Source organism: Acanthochromis polyacanthus, chromosome 14, assembly GCF_021347895.1.
Source record: "Acanthochromis polyacanthus isolate Apoly-LR-REF ecotype Palm Island chromosome 14, KAUST_Apoly_ChrSc, whole genome shotgun sequence".
Lineage (NCBI taxonomy): Eukaryota > Metazoa > Chordata > Actinopteri > Pomacentridae > Acanthochromis > Acanthochromis polyacanthus.
Genome location: NC_067126.1, coordinates 13,759,941 through 13,776,543, shown reverse-complemented (window position 1 = coordinate 13,776,543; position 16,603 = coordinate 13,759,941). Strand labels below are relative to the sequence as shown.

General features: G+C 40.7%; 2 protein-coding genes across 9 annotated transcripts in view; both read left to right on the top strand.

The window, feature by feature from the left end:
• Positions 1–6,116: 6,116 nt before the first annotated feature.
• Positions 6,117–10,945, top strand: mmadhcb (metabolism of cobalamin associated Db). Of its 3 annotated transcripts, none has more exons than XM_051958984.1 (8): positions 6,117–6,137; positions 6,573–6,622; positions 7,134–7,278; positions 7,568–7,788; positions 8,929–9,037; positions 9,299–9,429; positions 9,725–9,811; positions 10,637–10,945. In XM_051958984.1, the coding sequence occupies exons 2-8, from the start codon at positions 6,614–6,616 to the stop codon at positions 10,829–10,831; spliced, it is 897 nt and encodes a 298-aa protein (XP_051814944.1). In that variant the 5' UTR covers positions 6,117–6,137; positions 6,573–6,613; the 3' UTR covers positions 10,832–10,945. The 3 variants fall into 3 exon arrangements, with proteins under 3 accessions (XP_051814944.1, XP_022078294.1, XP_051814943.1); XM_022222602.2 differs by lacking the exon at positions 6,117–6,137 and adding an exon at positions 6,144–6,343; XM_051958983.1 differs by lacking the exon at positions 6,117–6,137 and adding an exon at positions 6,364–6,468.
• A 147-nt stretch (positions 10,946–11,092) lies between these two features.
• The window catches only part of LOC110970886 (uncharacterized), a 38,523-nt gene continuing 33,012 nt past the window's right edge, over positions 11,093–16,603 (top strand). For 5 of the 6 annotated variants that reach the window (XM_051958956.1, XM_051958952.1, XM_051958955.1 and 2 more), the window contains exon 1: positions 11,093–12,551. Coding sequence is in view for 1 of the 6 variants with exons in the window: in XM_051958959.1 (XP_051814919.1) it covers positions 13,627–13,629 (3 nt within the window). In the remaining 5 variants the exon portion in view is untranslated. Of the gene's footprint in view, positions 13,630–16,603 lie in introns of all 6 variants that reach the window. The other variant, XM_051958959.1, reaches the window with a different exon arrangement.

Here is a 16,603-nt window from a genome sequence, read left to right as displayed (position 1 = left end):
AGAAAGGCTTGATTTAGGAAGATAATACTGGGAACTGACTGATGATATAGACTTACAAGTGATCTGAAGGGTTCAAACACCTTAACAATAGAGCAGGAAAAAAAATTTTGGAATGAATATACCCATTTCTCTGTGGTACAGGGCAATTTAAAAATTTGGCGAAAATGGCATTTTTCAAGAATTTAGGCATTTTTTTCACAAATTTTAATAAGTAACAAGGTTCATATGTTATAAAAATCTCAAAGTACCTTAAAAGTTCTCTCTAACCTAAAAATATCCAAGAGCTAGCTAGTCTCCTTAGACCTCAAAACGATGCCTATTTATGAAACAGACTGAAAAACACCATACATATATTGGCACAGAAACCAATGTGGGACATGGAGTAGAAACATGAAACTTTGTCTGTATAACAATAAACATCCGAATAATTGATATCTGAAGTATCAACATTGTTTCTTGAATCCTTCATGGCCAATTTAACCAAGAAATGCACTATGTTTTATAGGCGTTTTTTTAGGAATTCTAACTAATATATTGCAGTTAAAATGAGTTATATTGCCTTAGGTCCCATGTAAAACATGTAATTTGTCCCCAACTTATCACACCACTATTTCTGTCCTTTGAACTGCTTGAATTTCTCTGAAATCAGGCCATCATCTGCACCAGATATGTGGTACTGTCCACCACGGCGTGTTGAAGGAGCAGTGATTGGACAGAGGATGTGGGCTGTAGGCACCCACACTACGTCATCCTTTCTAGGCCATGTGAACTTCTTGCTGGGACCTTTTGGGTGCATGAATTTCACCTGCAAATCTTCAAATTCAGCTGATAAGTCAAATACGATACCAAGGCTGTCCTGAGAATGCAGTCTGGGAGTGATGCCATTTCTTCTTATTCAGTTACTGTATGAAAGAAAAAACAATGTCTATATAATAATTAACTTCAGATATGCCCTTTGTAACTTATACTACGATGCTGATGCTTCAGATTCATCTTTCATCTTTAGTTGGTCATGTAAATGGTTCCTAAAAACAAAAACGAGGATCAAAATATATAGTAAATTGATTCAGCAGTTGCTCATCTTTGGCACAAGAAACAAATATGAAAGTAAGTTCACACATACTTCACACATACTAGTTCCTCCAAAAAAATTTGAACCGCGTACCATGTATCCCACATGCACTTTTTAATGCCTAAAGTTAGGCTATTTTGGGTCTACACCTGAGTTCAACAGCCTATAAATCAATAAATAAGCTTTATTTTAATGTTTTAAAACTTTTACCTTATGCAACTTTCATTAGTAAAGAAGAAAATTCATTCTTTCAATGTCTTTTCACAAGAATAAGTCCTAAAATAGAGGCATGAAAAACCCAAAATAAAGTCGCCCATGAAATAATAAGGATATTTTGGGAAATTCCACAGTCCAGTATTTTTTTATTTTCATTCATTTCTATACTTTTCTCACCAGAAGGGTAAAAGTTTTGGAAGGGGAAAAAATTCTGACCATGTAAAAGGAGTATAAATTGCTTTTTTTAGTAGTTTAAAACCCTAAAATCATAGGCGAGGATTAAGTTTGGACTGACTATGGGTATTAGATTAGATCATTACTGCTTATACTGTATGTTTATAACCATAATACTTTGCATTTGTTCATAAAATTACCCAAATAAAGCCCAAAAAATTTTTTGGGAGGATCTGAGAAAGTGGTGCAACAAGCATTTGTTGAATTGACATGGAATGACTCAGAAGGAGGAGCACCATGGACTCAGTGATTTCCTTAGAATCAGACATTAAGAAAGCCATAGCTAATAAAGAGGGACTTGTTGCTGTATTTCTTGATATTGAGAAGGCTTATGACATGCTATGGAAGGAAGCGCTTATTATAAAGCTATATGAGGCTGGAATACGGGGGCATATACTTAACTGGATTCAGGAGTTCTTGCAAAACAGGATGATTCAAGTTAGGGTTGGAAATGCTTATTCAAACGGCACAGCAATTGATAACGGAACACCTCAAGGGAGTGTTATCAGCCCAGTGTTATTTAATGTGATGATTAATGACATCTTTCAGGACCTTGGGTCTGGATTTAGACTATCCCTGTTTGCAGATGACGGGGCGGTTTGGAAAAGAGGGAGAAATATTAAACACACGACTGAGCGAATGCAGGATGCCCTAAACGAGATTGTTTCGTGGGGTGGAAAATGGGGATTTAAAGTCTCAGTGGAAAAAACTAAGTATGTTATTTTTGGTAACAAAAAAACTAAACCGCAAGGTTTATATATGTATGGGCAAGCAATTGAGAGGGTAAGAGAATTCAAATTTTTGGGTGTGTAGCATATCCCGTGTCTTCTCAAATTATGTATATTGTCTCAATTTTAGGTTCCAAATCAGTGAAAAATATACTCTGTCACAAGTGTAGGTCTGGACTCGAGCGGAGAACCACGCTACCGAGGCAGAATAGAGGTGAAACTGGTTTATTGTAGGAGGGAGGGGTGAGTATGGTCAGGGGTGAGGGTTCAGTAGTGCAGCGGTGGCGGATGGAGGGTTCCGGCTGCTGAGGTGGAGGGAAGCCGGGGATCGACGGCCGTGGTGGGCTCCGGAGGGGAGCAGAGCGCAGTGGCGGGTGTTGTGAGGGATCCCTGGCGGCTGGTGGTTCCAGGAGGTTGCAGTGGGGGGAGTTTGTGGAGGTCCGGTGGGGTCCAAGGGGAACCCGGAGGTGAGGAGAGGGGAAACCAAGGGAGGGGATCCAGAACGGCGGGGTCGGAAGAGTTCTGAGCGTGAGCAGACGGGTCTTGGCAGGAACAGGAGCCCAGACAGCTGGTCCTAGACAGGCAGAGGAGAACAACGTTAACATCATGCAAAAACATACAGCGGAATCTGAGACTGGCAAGACAATGACTGAAGTGTGTAGTGCAACAATCTGGCAAAGAATGGATGAGTGAACCGGTCTTTTATTGTCATGGTGGTGATTAGTAGAATGATTGTCAGCTGTCCAGGCTCCAGAGCGGCGGCTGATTACTCGAGTGGACACAGCTGTGATGGCTGTGCTCCACACCGAGCTCTGCTGGGGAGGAAACAATGAGAGGGAGAGAGGGAGAAAAGGAGGGGAGAGAAAAAGGAGGGAGAGGGCTTTGGGATTAGCTTGGAAAATCCAAACTGAATCTCCATGTAATCTCTTATCTCCATGTTAGGAGATACAGGAGAGTCAGTTTGGCATTGTGCGAATTGAATCGCGTTTCCCTTCCGGTACAGTTTGGTACGACCAATCATAGCACAGGAGGCAGGAGTTAATGCTGTGTCATCTTCAGCACCTGGATTACCCATAAAGATGATGCCGGAGGAGGAGGGGGGCCAAAGCTAATCTTTTTGTGGTCTTTTGGCGTTTTGGATGGCGTTAGTCGTTGCCTCTTTTCACTTGACGTTTCCGACGATGAGGAGGCAGTGGATGGCTCGTTACTTTCGCCTTCTTGCCATTGTTTGTACAGAGGAAAATCCCGTTCCAAACGTGTGAGTAAATTTAAGCAACTTTTACACATACGCACCGACTTGGTTTGGCTCCGATTTAAAGTTATTCCTAACACCGCTAATCGTTCGGAAGGAGTCTTTTGTTGCGTTTCAAAAATAAGTGTTGTACTTGAGAGTACCCCATGTATTCGCAGATTTTTGTGACAAAAACGGCAGTAATCATTCACCGCGACGCTTTCTCGGCTGCTTGCCATTGCTGTTTGGACTACATGGACTTCAAGGTCTGTTTGTGCGTCACATCCGTGTTACGCTGATTGTTTCTTTCTCTGTCAAGCTGCATTCGTTCGCCCCTCCTTTTTGAAATCATCTCGTATCATCACAATGCCAGACTGCCTTTATTTGTATTTATATTAATACATAAATAAAGTCAGTCTGGATTTTCCAGGCAACTTTGGGATGCCAGGTGGGTGAGGGTGAGGAGGGAGCCCTGACATACTCAGTTAAAAAATAAAAGTTGCAATAGTCTCACCAAGGAAAAAAACAGAGAAAAAGCTTGGAGTTGTTCTTCAGATTCAAAATAAAGTGTTTATTCCATGCACAGATCAAAGCACTCTGAGAGTTACCCCGGGATAAGTCTGGCCATGCCCTCTGATGCCCTGTCTTTTATACTTTTTTGGCTCTGGGGTTCCACGCCTCCAGGTCCATCCTTCTTGTCTGACACCATTACATCATTTATTCAGCTATTAATAGCATCTGATTTCCTGGTACTTTCCTACAAAAATCAATAGTTGATCAGATCCACTAGGTGGTGTGCCAAATCCCTCCCACTGTCACACTGCCCAACCAATCAGAGCCTTTCATTACCACGAGGAACCTCATCAGATAAATTCTATTAGTCTTTTCACTTCAACAAATACATGTTTGCCCAAGGTAACCCCCCTTGTCCTGACATGATCTCGCCTGTCCCCCTGTCACAGCCAGCTAAAACCAGTTTTTACTCGTTTTTGTCAGTAAACACCAGATGCATTGGCAGGCTGCCTTCTGACATCCAGATGATCAACCAGATCATTCTCCAACAGCTTTCTCTGGACCTAGAGCTGTGGCGCAGTTTGCTGTGATGCAGTTTTAATTCTCCCTTTACTGCAGTGTAGTAGCTTTTAATTTTAATTCTAATTCACCATTTTTTTTCACCAGTTTATTTACCATTCTTCAACGGGTGTTTATTTTGATGAAAAGTTGACATGGAAAAAACATATTGATAATGTGAGCAAATGTGAGAAAGTGGTGAATGTAATGCGTTCTCTGTCAGGAAGCTCTTGGGGTGCTGGAAGGGGCACTAAATTAATGATTTACAGGGCAATTATAAGGTCAAGACGAGACTATGGTTGTATGTGCATTGGATCAGCAGCAGAGTCAAATCTAAAATGGTTGGATGTAATTCAGGCAAAGGCACTCAGGGTATGCTGTGGGGCCCTCCGTACTACACCAATCCCAGCTTTGCTTATTGAAATGGGTTTTCACCCATTTCCCTCTGGCAATTCGGTGGGCTAAACTGGCAATGCAGTATATTGTTAAGGTGCAGGCACATCAAGGAGAACACCCAGCAAAGTCTGTACTTGATGATGCCTGGGAGTGGGGAATGGGAGCAAAGTCGAAAAAAAGTTTCATTTTTAATATGTGTAAACGAGTGGAGAAGCTGGGGTTGGAGAAGGTGGGGGTGGCCCCTCAGGTTCTCTGGCCAGCTGTGCCTCCATGGCTCCTACCAACACCAGAAATGGACTTTAGCATACTGGAAACCGTAAAAGAACAGGGAAGTGCTGTAGGCTCAGACTTTGTAATGGAAAGACTAAAAAGTAACTGGGAGCACTATCTACAGATCTATACAGATGGGGCCCAAGATCCCAAAACAAGAAAATCAGGGTTTGCCTATTTCATCTCGGACTTTAAAATTGTTAAGCTCAAGCGACTGGCTGAGGGGGTGTCGGTGTTTACAACAGAGTTGACTGCCATACTATGGGCTCTACAGTGGGTGGAGGAGGTCTAGCTGAGGAGGGTAGTCATATGCTCAGACTCAGCTTCAGTCCTTATGACTTTGAGGGATAACAACCCAGGGGCCCGAACAGACTTGGTGGTGGAGCTCCTCACTCTGTTATATAGAATTGAGTCTCGGCCGGAGGCATGGTAGGGTTTCTGTGGGTGCCCGCCCATATTGGGGTAGAGGGTAATGAGATGGCAGATATGGCGGCTAAAAGGGCATTAAGGAGGGAGGTGGAATTGGCTGTGGGCATTGGGATACCTGAATGTCGCTCCATCATCAAACATAAGGACAGATTATGTGGAGCCTGCAGGAAACAGCAAACTGTGAAACATCTGCTTATGGAGTGCAGCCTGTTTGAGGAGCAAAGAACACAGCTATATGCCAAGTTGTCACACGAGGGAAAGGAATCAATTACATTGAGGAGTCTCCTTAATCTTAGAGAGAACCAAGCGAGGACGATGAACGCAGTCCTTCATTTTGTTAATTCCACAGGATAACATCTTTGGAAGTAGGAATGGTCTGAATTCTGCATTCTCACACTGACCTGTGAGAGGCAGCAATGTGCCGCAAGGCATCCAGCCTGCCGGAAATTTACAAGAAGAAGAAGAACAACGGCGCATGCGCAAACTCAAGGTGATGTTTTGATGTTCAGAGTTGCGGAAGCTAGTGTCGTGCTAATTGTACTTTTTAATGAACTTGGTTTACATAACATCTGTACGAGAAATAAAAACAGAAAGTGCCAACAAATATAGATCGAATGTGTTTGTGTCACTGTTTTCATACTGGCACTATAAATCTACGCTGATTGCAGTCAGTTCGATTGAACTTCGTGGCATTAGGTAAGTTCGTGCTTTGCTTCGTTTGATAGCCAACCATCGTCTGTAGTTTGGCGATTTCAGTCTACTGAAATCTATGTCCATCACCTAACACAAAGGAGAGGCTGACCGGAATGAATGAATGAACCGTAAGACTTAATGTGTTTGTGAGGTTTCTTCTTTTTTTGAGACTGTAACACCAATAAACGTTTTTGGAAATTGCTCTTAATCACATTCTCATCTACTCTTTCAGACACTTATCTGAACGCTGGAAGTAAACAGAGACACACCATTATGACCAGTGTACGTAAAGTGTGTGCGATACAACCTTGCAATGTTCTGAGTCATCTCATATGTAAACAGGCAGGGCACAAACACTGGTCAGTATAGTGGGGTCCACCAGCACCACCTTTAACAATGACCTGTTGATATATTTGAATTTGCACTTTACTGAAAATGTCTTTACCAACAGAGTAAAGGCATTGAGTAAAGAATTGTAATAGCTGTTCAGTGTAACCAACAATGGGGTCACTGGGTGTACGTTTAGGGGATGAAGTCAGTGTTCACATGACTTGTTTCAGGGAGGGTAGCCTTAACAATAGAAACATATATACAGAAACTTTAAGGACCAGTTTTGGGGATGTAGACAGTTGTGTTGTATGATTCAGTCATAGAAAATGAAGAGTGAAAGGAGTAAAAAAAAAACAAAAAAATAAATGTTGCCATGATATACATGGTTTTTACCTGTATATGTGTAAGCCTTTGTTCTCAAAATGTGTATGTCGAAGTGTGTTGAATTTCCTTTTATGTTTAGGTGCTGTGCAGCAGAACCAGATTGGTCAGTTATCTCCCAGGGCTACATGTGTTGGTGCATCGTGTGGTTGGAGCCAGAACCTTCTCGGTAGCTGGATCCTCTGGTTCTGATGAGCCTCACTTAGCCATCACTGTCTCTGACATTGGTATATCATATATCTTAGCGTTTTAATACTAATTAACTGGACCTCATTATAAACTGTGAAATAACATGATCACAGTTCTTGTTATACTGTATAGTCATAATGGTGGGAAGTCAAAGGTTTGGAGTGCATTTAAAAAGCACCATGAGAGTTAATATAGCTGTATAGTCTGTTCTTCTGAGTCACTGAATGTGGTGTTAACCAAGATTGTAAGAACATGTTTCATTTTACTTTTTTTGTGATTATATTTTCATTCATCATGCTCTTTTCCTATCATGCTGCTGTGGTTAAGGACTGCAGACAGTTTGGCCTGATGAGAGCATGGGCCCTTTTGGACCCCAGGACAAGCGCTTCCAGCTGCCTGGTAATATGGGCTTTGACTGCCACCTGGAAGGACTGGCACAGCAGCAGCAGAAGAGCCTTCCACACAAGATAGTCCCTGATGTGCTGTCTGCTCCATCCAGCAACAAAAGACATGAGTTCGTACTGACTCAGTTCATAGGAGAGTTCTTCGTAAGTCTAATATTTTTAACGTGTTCTTTTTGTGAGAAAAAGGAAAACTGTTACAGATTAAAGAAGAACATGATGTCATGTTTTATAAAAATATCAAAAAATTCTCATGTAGTGGTAAGGGCTATGGTATTTTTTTATATCAGGCTACAACAAGCACTTTTCCAAATGAATCAAAGTTAAAGACATTGTATATAAAACCCCAGGTAACCATAGCAACAGTACATCATTTTGTTTTAGCAGATGTATGTGCATTTACTTACGTCTTTGTTCCTTTCCGTTAGTAAGAAACAACAAATTAAGGTGGCAAAAGGCAGAAAATAATAAAACAAAATCTGCTAGCCTTTGTAATGAAATATTGTGTCAAAATATAGATGAACTCAGTCTGTTAACTTTGTTATTTTGTTTAGTTCCTGTGTTTTTATAGAACAGGCTGTTTTTAGTCATTCTCTACTGATAGAATTAAATATAACTAATGAATTAACAAGCTTGGCCATGTTCTAATGTCCGTGTGATGCAAAAAGCTCACAGTTAGTTAGCAGAATCTTGATTGAGAAGAATTAGAATACGGAATACTTTAGCACAATGCAGTGTCAGTCCAATTCAGATTCACCTTCTGCTGACAGGGTATGTGTCACCTTTGAAGTAGTTTATCAATGTTCCACACCAGGTTACTTTTAAGACATAACACAGGCTCCACTTGTCACTATGGCCGTGTGACAGATGATGAATCAGTGTTAACTTCTAAGTGACCTTTAGAAACTGAATCGGAAAACGGCTTCACAAATACTAATTGACACATGATCGATATGACTGATCAGACTCTCAGTGTTGGTCCAAACATGATGAAATTCTATGGTTTTATTTAACAGAGTAAATGAATATACATTACCGTCACAGATTTCTCTGACTGATTTCCTCACATACTCATCCAGTCAGCTCAAAGGACACTCTCTTCAAATGTGCAAGTTCCCTTTCTTCTGATATATACTTTCAGTATTAAGGAAAGCAAATAGCTCTGTCTGCTATCTAGAGGTAAAGTTCAGAGTCAGTGGCTTTATTGGTTACACACTAACAATGGTAATATTTGCTTTTCTAACATGTTTGGGTGTCTGTGTATTTGTGTCTGTGTATTTGACGTAGGGAGAAGATAATCCAGCCTCATCTCAGAATGTCAGGGCAGCTGAAAAGTACTTTGACAACTCAAGTGTGGAGTGTGCCCTACAGTCCTGCCCTGAACTGTTAAAGAAAGGTACAGTACTGATTTTTAATTCCTCTCACATTGTATGTGTTCAACATAAATATAACATTATTTTAATTTGGATCAATTTTAATGAAGAGGCGTATGCTTTTTTCATGCTGTCCTTATTAAAAATTAAAGCTTTGTAAATGTGTCACAGTGCCTTTGTGGTACACTGAATTAGTTTTCCGTTCTCCTTCAACAGTAATTATTGCCTCTTATTGCTGATGACATTGTTTTAGCCATGATGTCTCCTGATTCTGTGAAAGACAGATTTCCAGTCCATGTTTCCTGATGCTCCATCCTCTGGTATGATGGTGGTAACAGTGACCCAAAAGACCCAGAATGATATGACATCATGGTGTGCTGAGGTGGAACAGGAGAGGGAGCAGATGCTTGACAAGGTGTTTACTCGAGTAAACCAAAGAAGAAGTTTTAAATAAATGTGAAGAGAGGCAGGAAATGTATACAGCACCTTAAAGGTTATACACATATAAAGTTGCATATGACAAAATATAAATTGCAGATTTTTGAAGTGAAAAATTGTAAATACAACCTTTTACCCTATCCTCAAATGTTCACAAATTTTAAAGCAGTGTTATATTTCATTCAAGAAACTTAAAAAATAGGAAAAATTCACTTAAGTGTGGCTTGTTCAAATATTTGGCTATTTGCTAAGGTAGTTCCTCTGCTGTGTAGTTTGTTGATGGAGCAAAAGAGATCTGCTACGCTCTGCAGAGAGAAGGATTCTGGGCTGACTTCATCGACCCATCATCAGGCCTGGCGGTAAGATGCCAGTCACTCTGTGTTGTAAGAGTTTTGTAGCACTTTACATTTTTCTGTCCAGATCCAACTACACCTATCAAATCTGAATCTTTTGGCATTGCTTCATTAATATTTTTTGTTAGTTTGTTTCCATTGTAAAAATTTGTGAAATCTATTGAATATTGTTTCCATGGTAACAATCAGTGATGCCTCCACTGGCATCCAATGACAAAAACAGTGTAAGTCATCATAGTTCACAACTAGACAGCTTTGTGTAGCAGATGCATTTTGACGTCTAACTCATGTTTGACTATTAGTTTGATGAAATCTACAGTGAAGTGTGTCTTTGTTAAACTGACAGGTTATATAGAACATAAGAAACCTTTGAGTTTATAGTGAAGAAAAATCCAGTAGACACCTTTTCTGAGTGGTGTCTTACAACTGTATGTGTAAGATGTAATCTTGTGGGACACACATGTTCAGTTCGTTACAGTGTTAAGGTTAAATAACTGTACTTTGGAGTTCAATAGAAAGTCCCAAAATCTGAGCAGTTTGCAGTGCACATCTGTTCTTTCTGTAAGAAATCAGTTGCATAATAAGCACAATGATGGTAGTGATGTGTAAGCCAAAACTGTTAAGTTTATAACTTGGCAGTCCTTTAGCTCCGATATTCAGTTAGTATTTGTTTTGAAAAAGTTTCATACACAGCAAAATTCAAAGCTGCTGATAAGCTGGATTCAGACATGTGAAAATGTCTTTTCTGTCTGCTATACAAACGTTATTGCTGTTTTTCAAGAGATGGATGATGTCAGGTCAACTATATGATAAATGTGTGTTCCTCCCCAGTTCTTTGGCTCGTACACAAACAATGCATTGTTTGAGACGGATGACAGATACCGTTACCTGGGCTTTCAGATCGAGGACCTGGGCTGCTGCAGAGTGATCCGACATTCGCTGTGGGGAACGCATGTTTTTGTGGGGACGATATTCACCAACGCCCCACCTAGTACCCTTATTATGCAGAAGTTGCAGGGCAGCTGAACATAGGCTCAGGGACAGTGGGCTACCATTAAAACTGTAAAGTATCTGGACTGGCCTGTGATGTATTCTTGACTACATCATTTAATGCAGTTATAAAGGAATATCATAATCTCATTCCCCAGTGTCTTTCCTGCTGCAATATGTGTATATAAATATTGTTTGACTTTGATTTATGATGAATATAATAATAGAATATAATACTTTATTAATCCTTTACAGGAAATTACTTCTAACAGTGCAGACAACCCACAAACCCAACAGAACACAAATTTGATCAAGCTGATGACTGCCAGTTGAGTGATAGTCATCAGTAAACTATCGGTTAAAAACGTGCACTCATAAGGTAAAATATTAATGTTAATTACTGTAAATTGGAAAGTCTGATAGCAGCTGGCAGAAAGGACTTCCTGCTGTGCTCAGACCTGCGCTGAGTGGGGATGAATGTATGGCTGAAAGTACTCTGCCAAACACCTCCAGATTATGTAGTGGGTGAGAAGCACTGTTCATAATAGAGTTCCGTTTCCTGAGGATTCTCACCCAAGCCACCTGTTGTACTCGTTCTAGCTGAACACCAGTTGTGGAGCTTGCCCTCTTAATAAGCTAAAATAAATATTAAATAATTATTTTAAAATAATTATACAAAAACACATACTTTTTGTCCAAGAAAATTCACCGGAGATCAACTCATATGACACGTTTATTTATAATTTGTACTTCTTGATTCTCCTCAACGCAGTGATGGGCTAGTCAGGACTATCTGCAGAACAGAATGCATACTTGTTTTTTTTGTTTGTTTTTTTTACATTCAGTTAGGTGAGCTGTCACACAGCAACTAGTTATATGCAGCTTTCCCAGGTTAAATACTTTATTAATCTTCCACATGGCACCGTGCAGCTATCAAAATAATACAAAATTAAAATGTCGGTCACAACTGTTAAACATTTTTATTTTATTGTTAATTAGTGGTAAGTCTCATTTGTTTACCATGGAAAGTCAAAATTATTATATTAAATGTCACAATAGTAATTACATTTTTGTGCAAATGGTTGTGTTCCCACAGATCTAAGATCTTCATTAAAATGACCAACAAAATATGGCAACTGTCAGACAAGTAAAAATGAAAACACATTTTATGTTCCATAAGTTACTGTAGTTAGCCAAACCCTTCCATCCCTCATCCTGAATCTCACACCAACTGGTAGCTGAAAATTGGCTGAAATAACTGCTGCAATATGCACAGGAGTCCAGAGTTAGACACGTCTGCTGGCCTACCTGGTTGTTCTGTAAATCTGAGGTTACGTTTCCTGACAGTGTTAACGCTGATGCTAAATCAGGTTAGGCAGTGTCATAACTGTAAGCTGTAGCTAAGTGTCCTGCAGGTCACAGCTGATCAGTCCTAATAGATTGATAACTGCTGTCTTAGTGATCAGCAGATATAAATAAATGTATGTTAATGTTCCTCGACAGAATTAAAGCTTCTTTTCGACCAAAGAGAACCAGGTGCTTGTTTGGTTCTATTTAAGTGTCAATGTTTTTCTGGTTTAAATCTCGTGCCTCCTAAAAAACCAGTTTTTTTCATTGACAAGGAGTCATTGCATCACCGTAAAACGTCAGTACATCACTACATACGTAGCCGTTCCACAACGTTGGCACACCTTAAACATGTAAGTGCCATTCCTGACTTGACAAGCTTACCCTGCGATCCAGAAACAAATAATCTGTGAGTAGCTACTAACTAAAATGTCGTATTCACGGCGACTACGTTTGAGAAGACAGGTAATTTGAGAAGTCAGAGTGCGTTTGAGAAGTCAAGAGATGCTTTGACACAGTGGTGTGTTAGCGTAAGCTTAGCTATTTAGCTTTGACTACCTTTGCATCCACTACATAGTGGTTAAACAAACGCAATAAGTTGATGATAGTATCTATGTTTATCTTTATAGATGGTTTTAAGGCTAATTGCGAGACGAAGGTCAGCTGTTGTGTGACAGGGTCGGTTTTTAATGGACAAGTGCATGTTTTTTGTTTTAACAGTGTCTGATTTTAGCCCAAGAGAGTCTGGCTTATCAGTTGTGTAATTTCAGTGAGTTTCATTTGCTTGTTTTGTAACCTACTGATCCTGAACGCCTCACAGCAGCTCGAATCAGCAGCATTCACAACAGCTGCACACTTAGGGGCCGTTTACACGAGGACGCTTGCAGGTAAAAACGTCAAAATATTTCAACAAAACACCCTATCGTTTATACGAGGACGGCATTTTGGGGGCTTAAAAACGCAAAAAAAAAAAAAAATGAAACCGGCCTCCAGAGTGGAAAAGTTGAACACTCTCTGCCGTTACGGTAATAGAATGTCACATTCTGATTGATTAAATTTTGACTGATATAAATTATTATAGAAAAGACTAATTTCATCCTGGATCAATTTCTTATCTTCTAATACAACATCATCCTTTGTCATAAGCTTACTTATGTTTCTCTTTGTCTGTCTTTGTTTTTCAAGTCCAAAAAAGTATGCTGAACTTTTTTCACCCTTTTCAATCCATCTAGCTCTTGAACGAATGTAAGCTCCACCTGCCTTTGCTGTGCCGTTACGTTTCCGTCTAAACGGCAAAACGCAAAACTTCGCCGAGATCTGACCACGTCGCGTACGCGATTACGTCACATACGTGCGCCGGTGCTTTGGTTTGCCGGCCCATAGATATATACAAACGCTTGATGTCTCAAGACGGAGTCGGCGGCATCGTCACTTGGCGGCCATCTTAGGACAGGGGACTGCTCTGGCGCACTGTACTGTAGTCAATGGTAAGGTGGATGATTTCCTCACTTTAACACTCATAACTCGCTCAATTCTTGATTGATTTACAAACGGTTTAGTTTATTACAAACCTTATTAACGTGGCTATGATTCAGGCTCAATTCCGAAATCGCAGCTTTTCGTTTTGAAAAATGCGGCATAGTTGTGTGTCTTTTCTGCCTGGCTACTCACATTGAAGATGGTGTTACTCACAATCTGATTTTCAGTTATTAGGTTTTCCTAAGACCAACGTTTTTTGAGAACCGAATCTTTAGGTGAAATTACATTCTTTGTGGTTGTGGTTGTATTTATTTGCTTGTTAAGAGACTTTGATTGAGACCTTAGACTTATTGTTTGTATACATCTATGCCTGGATTAGTTAGCCTGCAGCCGAATTGCATTGTGGGTAATGTAGGCACCAGGTTCATGAAAAGAAAAGACAACATCTCTGTTTGTTGTGTATTGATTTTGGTTGAGCTTTGTTTTTATCTGTGCATTAGAAAGCTGATAGTAATAAAGAAGTGCAATGTTAAATATTAAAATTACATTTACATCCATTTATGCTGAAAAAAGATGATATCTGTGTTCATTATTATATGAATTCAATGGTTTTAATTATTCTTATGTAAGAGTAAAAGAAGTACATCTCTGACGTTTATAACAAACCAAGCTGTTCTAAAATCGGTTGAAAATTGAGCAATCTACAGTGATTTTAAAATCCATGCTCCATTGACTTTAATGTTATGAGTGATCGAGCAGCCCTGTCCCAAGATGGCCGCCATGTGGCGACGTCGCTCCCCATAGGCTGACAGCGCTCATGAGCCATCTAGTGTTTGTATATGTCTATGTGCCGGCCGGTACAAGGAAGTAAACAAAGATGTGTGATTATTTCCATCCTTCCTACCTTCAAGCAACTCTGGCAGGTCTATGTACACTACAGGAGTCGTACCAACAAACGTGCAGAATCTGTACAGATTCCATTCATGAACATTTACCACGGCGGAGATCCGAAAAGGGAGATAGTACGTAGACATGGCGGAGTTTTATCACAGCGCCACCCAGCTGCCTGGCATGCATATCCAATCGAATTCCACACACTATAGAGTCGCCGTATATACGCAAATTTCCTTCAAAACCGCTCGTCTAAACGTGAAATGACAAGACGCCACTTTTGCGTTTTCTGTTAAGATGGTCCTCGTATAAACATAGCCATAGATATGAAGACTAGATACGCCAGCGCTGTAGTAGCCGGCTAATCGACGTGCCTTCGTGGCAGCCATCTTGGAGGGGGCAAAGTTGCCATTCAAAGCAATGCATTGTACACTGCTCAAAAAAAATTAAAGGAACACTTTTTAATCTAAGTATTGCATCAAATCAGTGAAACATGTGGGATACTGATCTGGTCAAGTAAGTAACTAAGGGGCTTTTTAGTCAGTTTCAGCTGCTTTGGTGTTCATAAAATTAACAACAGATGCACTAGAGGGGTAACAATGAGACAACCCCCAAAACAGGAATGAGTTTACAGGTGAAGGCCACTGACATTTTTTCCTTCGTAATGTTGTTTGACTTTTTTTTTCACTAATTTTGCATTTGGCTAGGGTAACTGTCACTTCTGGTAGCATGAGGCGATACCTGGACCCTGCAGAGGTTCCACAGACAGTCCAACTCCTCCAGGATGGCACATCAATGCGTGCCATTGCCAGAAGGTTTGCTGTGTCTCCCAGCACAGTCTCAAGTGTATGGAGGAGATTCCAGGAGACAGGCAGTTAGTCTGGGAGAGCTTGACAGGGCTGTCGAAGGTCCTCAACCGATCAGCAGGACAGGTATCTGCTCCTTTGTGCAAGGAGGAACAGGATGAGCACTGCAATAGCTCTACAAAATGACCTCCAGCAGACCACTGGTGTGAATGTCTCTGATCAAACAATCAGAAAGAGATTTAATGACAGTGGTCTGAGGGCCCAGCATCCTCTCGTGCCCGCTGTGCTTGCTGACTGGCACCGTGGAGCTCGGCTGGCAACACAGGAATTTGCAAGTCCACCACTGGTGCCCTGTGCTTTTCACAGATGAGAGCAGGTTCACCCTGAGCGCATGTGACAGGCATGAAAGGGTCTGGAGAAGCCGTGGAGAACGTTATGCTGCCTGTAACATTGTTCAGCATGACTGGTTTGGTGGTGGGTCAGTGATGGTGTGGGGAGGCATATCCATGGAGGGACACACAGACCTCTACAGGCTGGACAATGGCATTCTGACTGCCATTAGGTATCAGGATGAAATCCTTTGACCCATTGTCAGACCCTACGTTGGTGCAGTGGTCCTGGATTCCTTCTGGTGCACAACAATGCCCAGTCTTATGTGGTAAGAGAACTCATGCAGTTCCTGAAGGATAAAGGAACTGATACCATGCTCACCTGACCTGAATCCAATAGAACACCTTTGGAACATTATGTTTTGTTCCATCCGACACCATCAGGTTGCTCCTCAGACTGTCCAGGAGCTCAGCGATGCCCTGGTCCAGTTCTGGGAGGAGATACCCCAGGACACCATCTGTCGTCTCGTTCAGAGCTTGTCCCGGCATCGTCAGTCATGCATACAAGCAAATGGAGGCCATACAATCTACTGAATACCATTTTAAGTTGCTGCCAAGGAATTTCAGCAAGATGGACTAGCCTGCCACATCAGTTTTTCACTTTGATTTTGGAGTGTTTTGAATTTAGTCCTCCTGGGGGGTTGATAATTTTCATTCCCATCAAACAATGTGGCACTTTTCATTTCTAACACATTATCCAGTCCATATCAATGCTAATATCCAGTTTGTTTTTTTCCCCATATTGAAATATGATGTATTTTCAAAGTTTTCCTTTAATTTTTTTGAGCAGTGTACATTGAAATCATAATTTGCTAATTTCTCAACCAATTTCCGTGTGGTCTACTTTGTTGTCAATGTCAAAACGTGCTAGTGATAGAAAATATTTGATCTGAAAA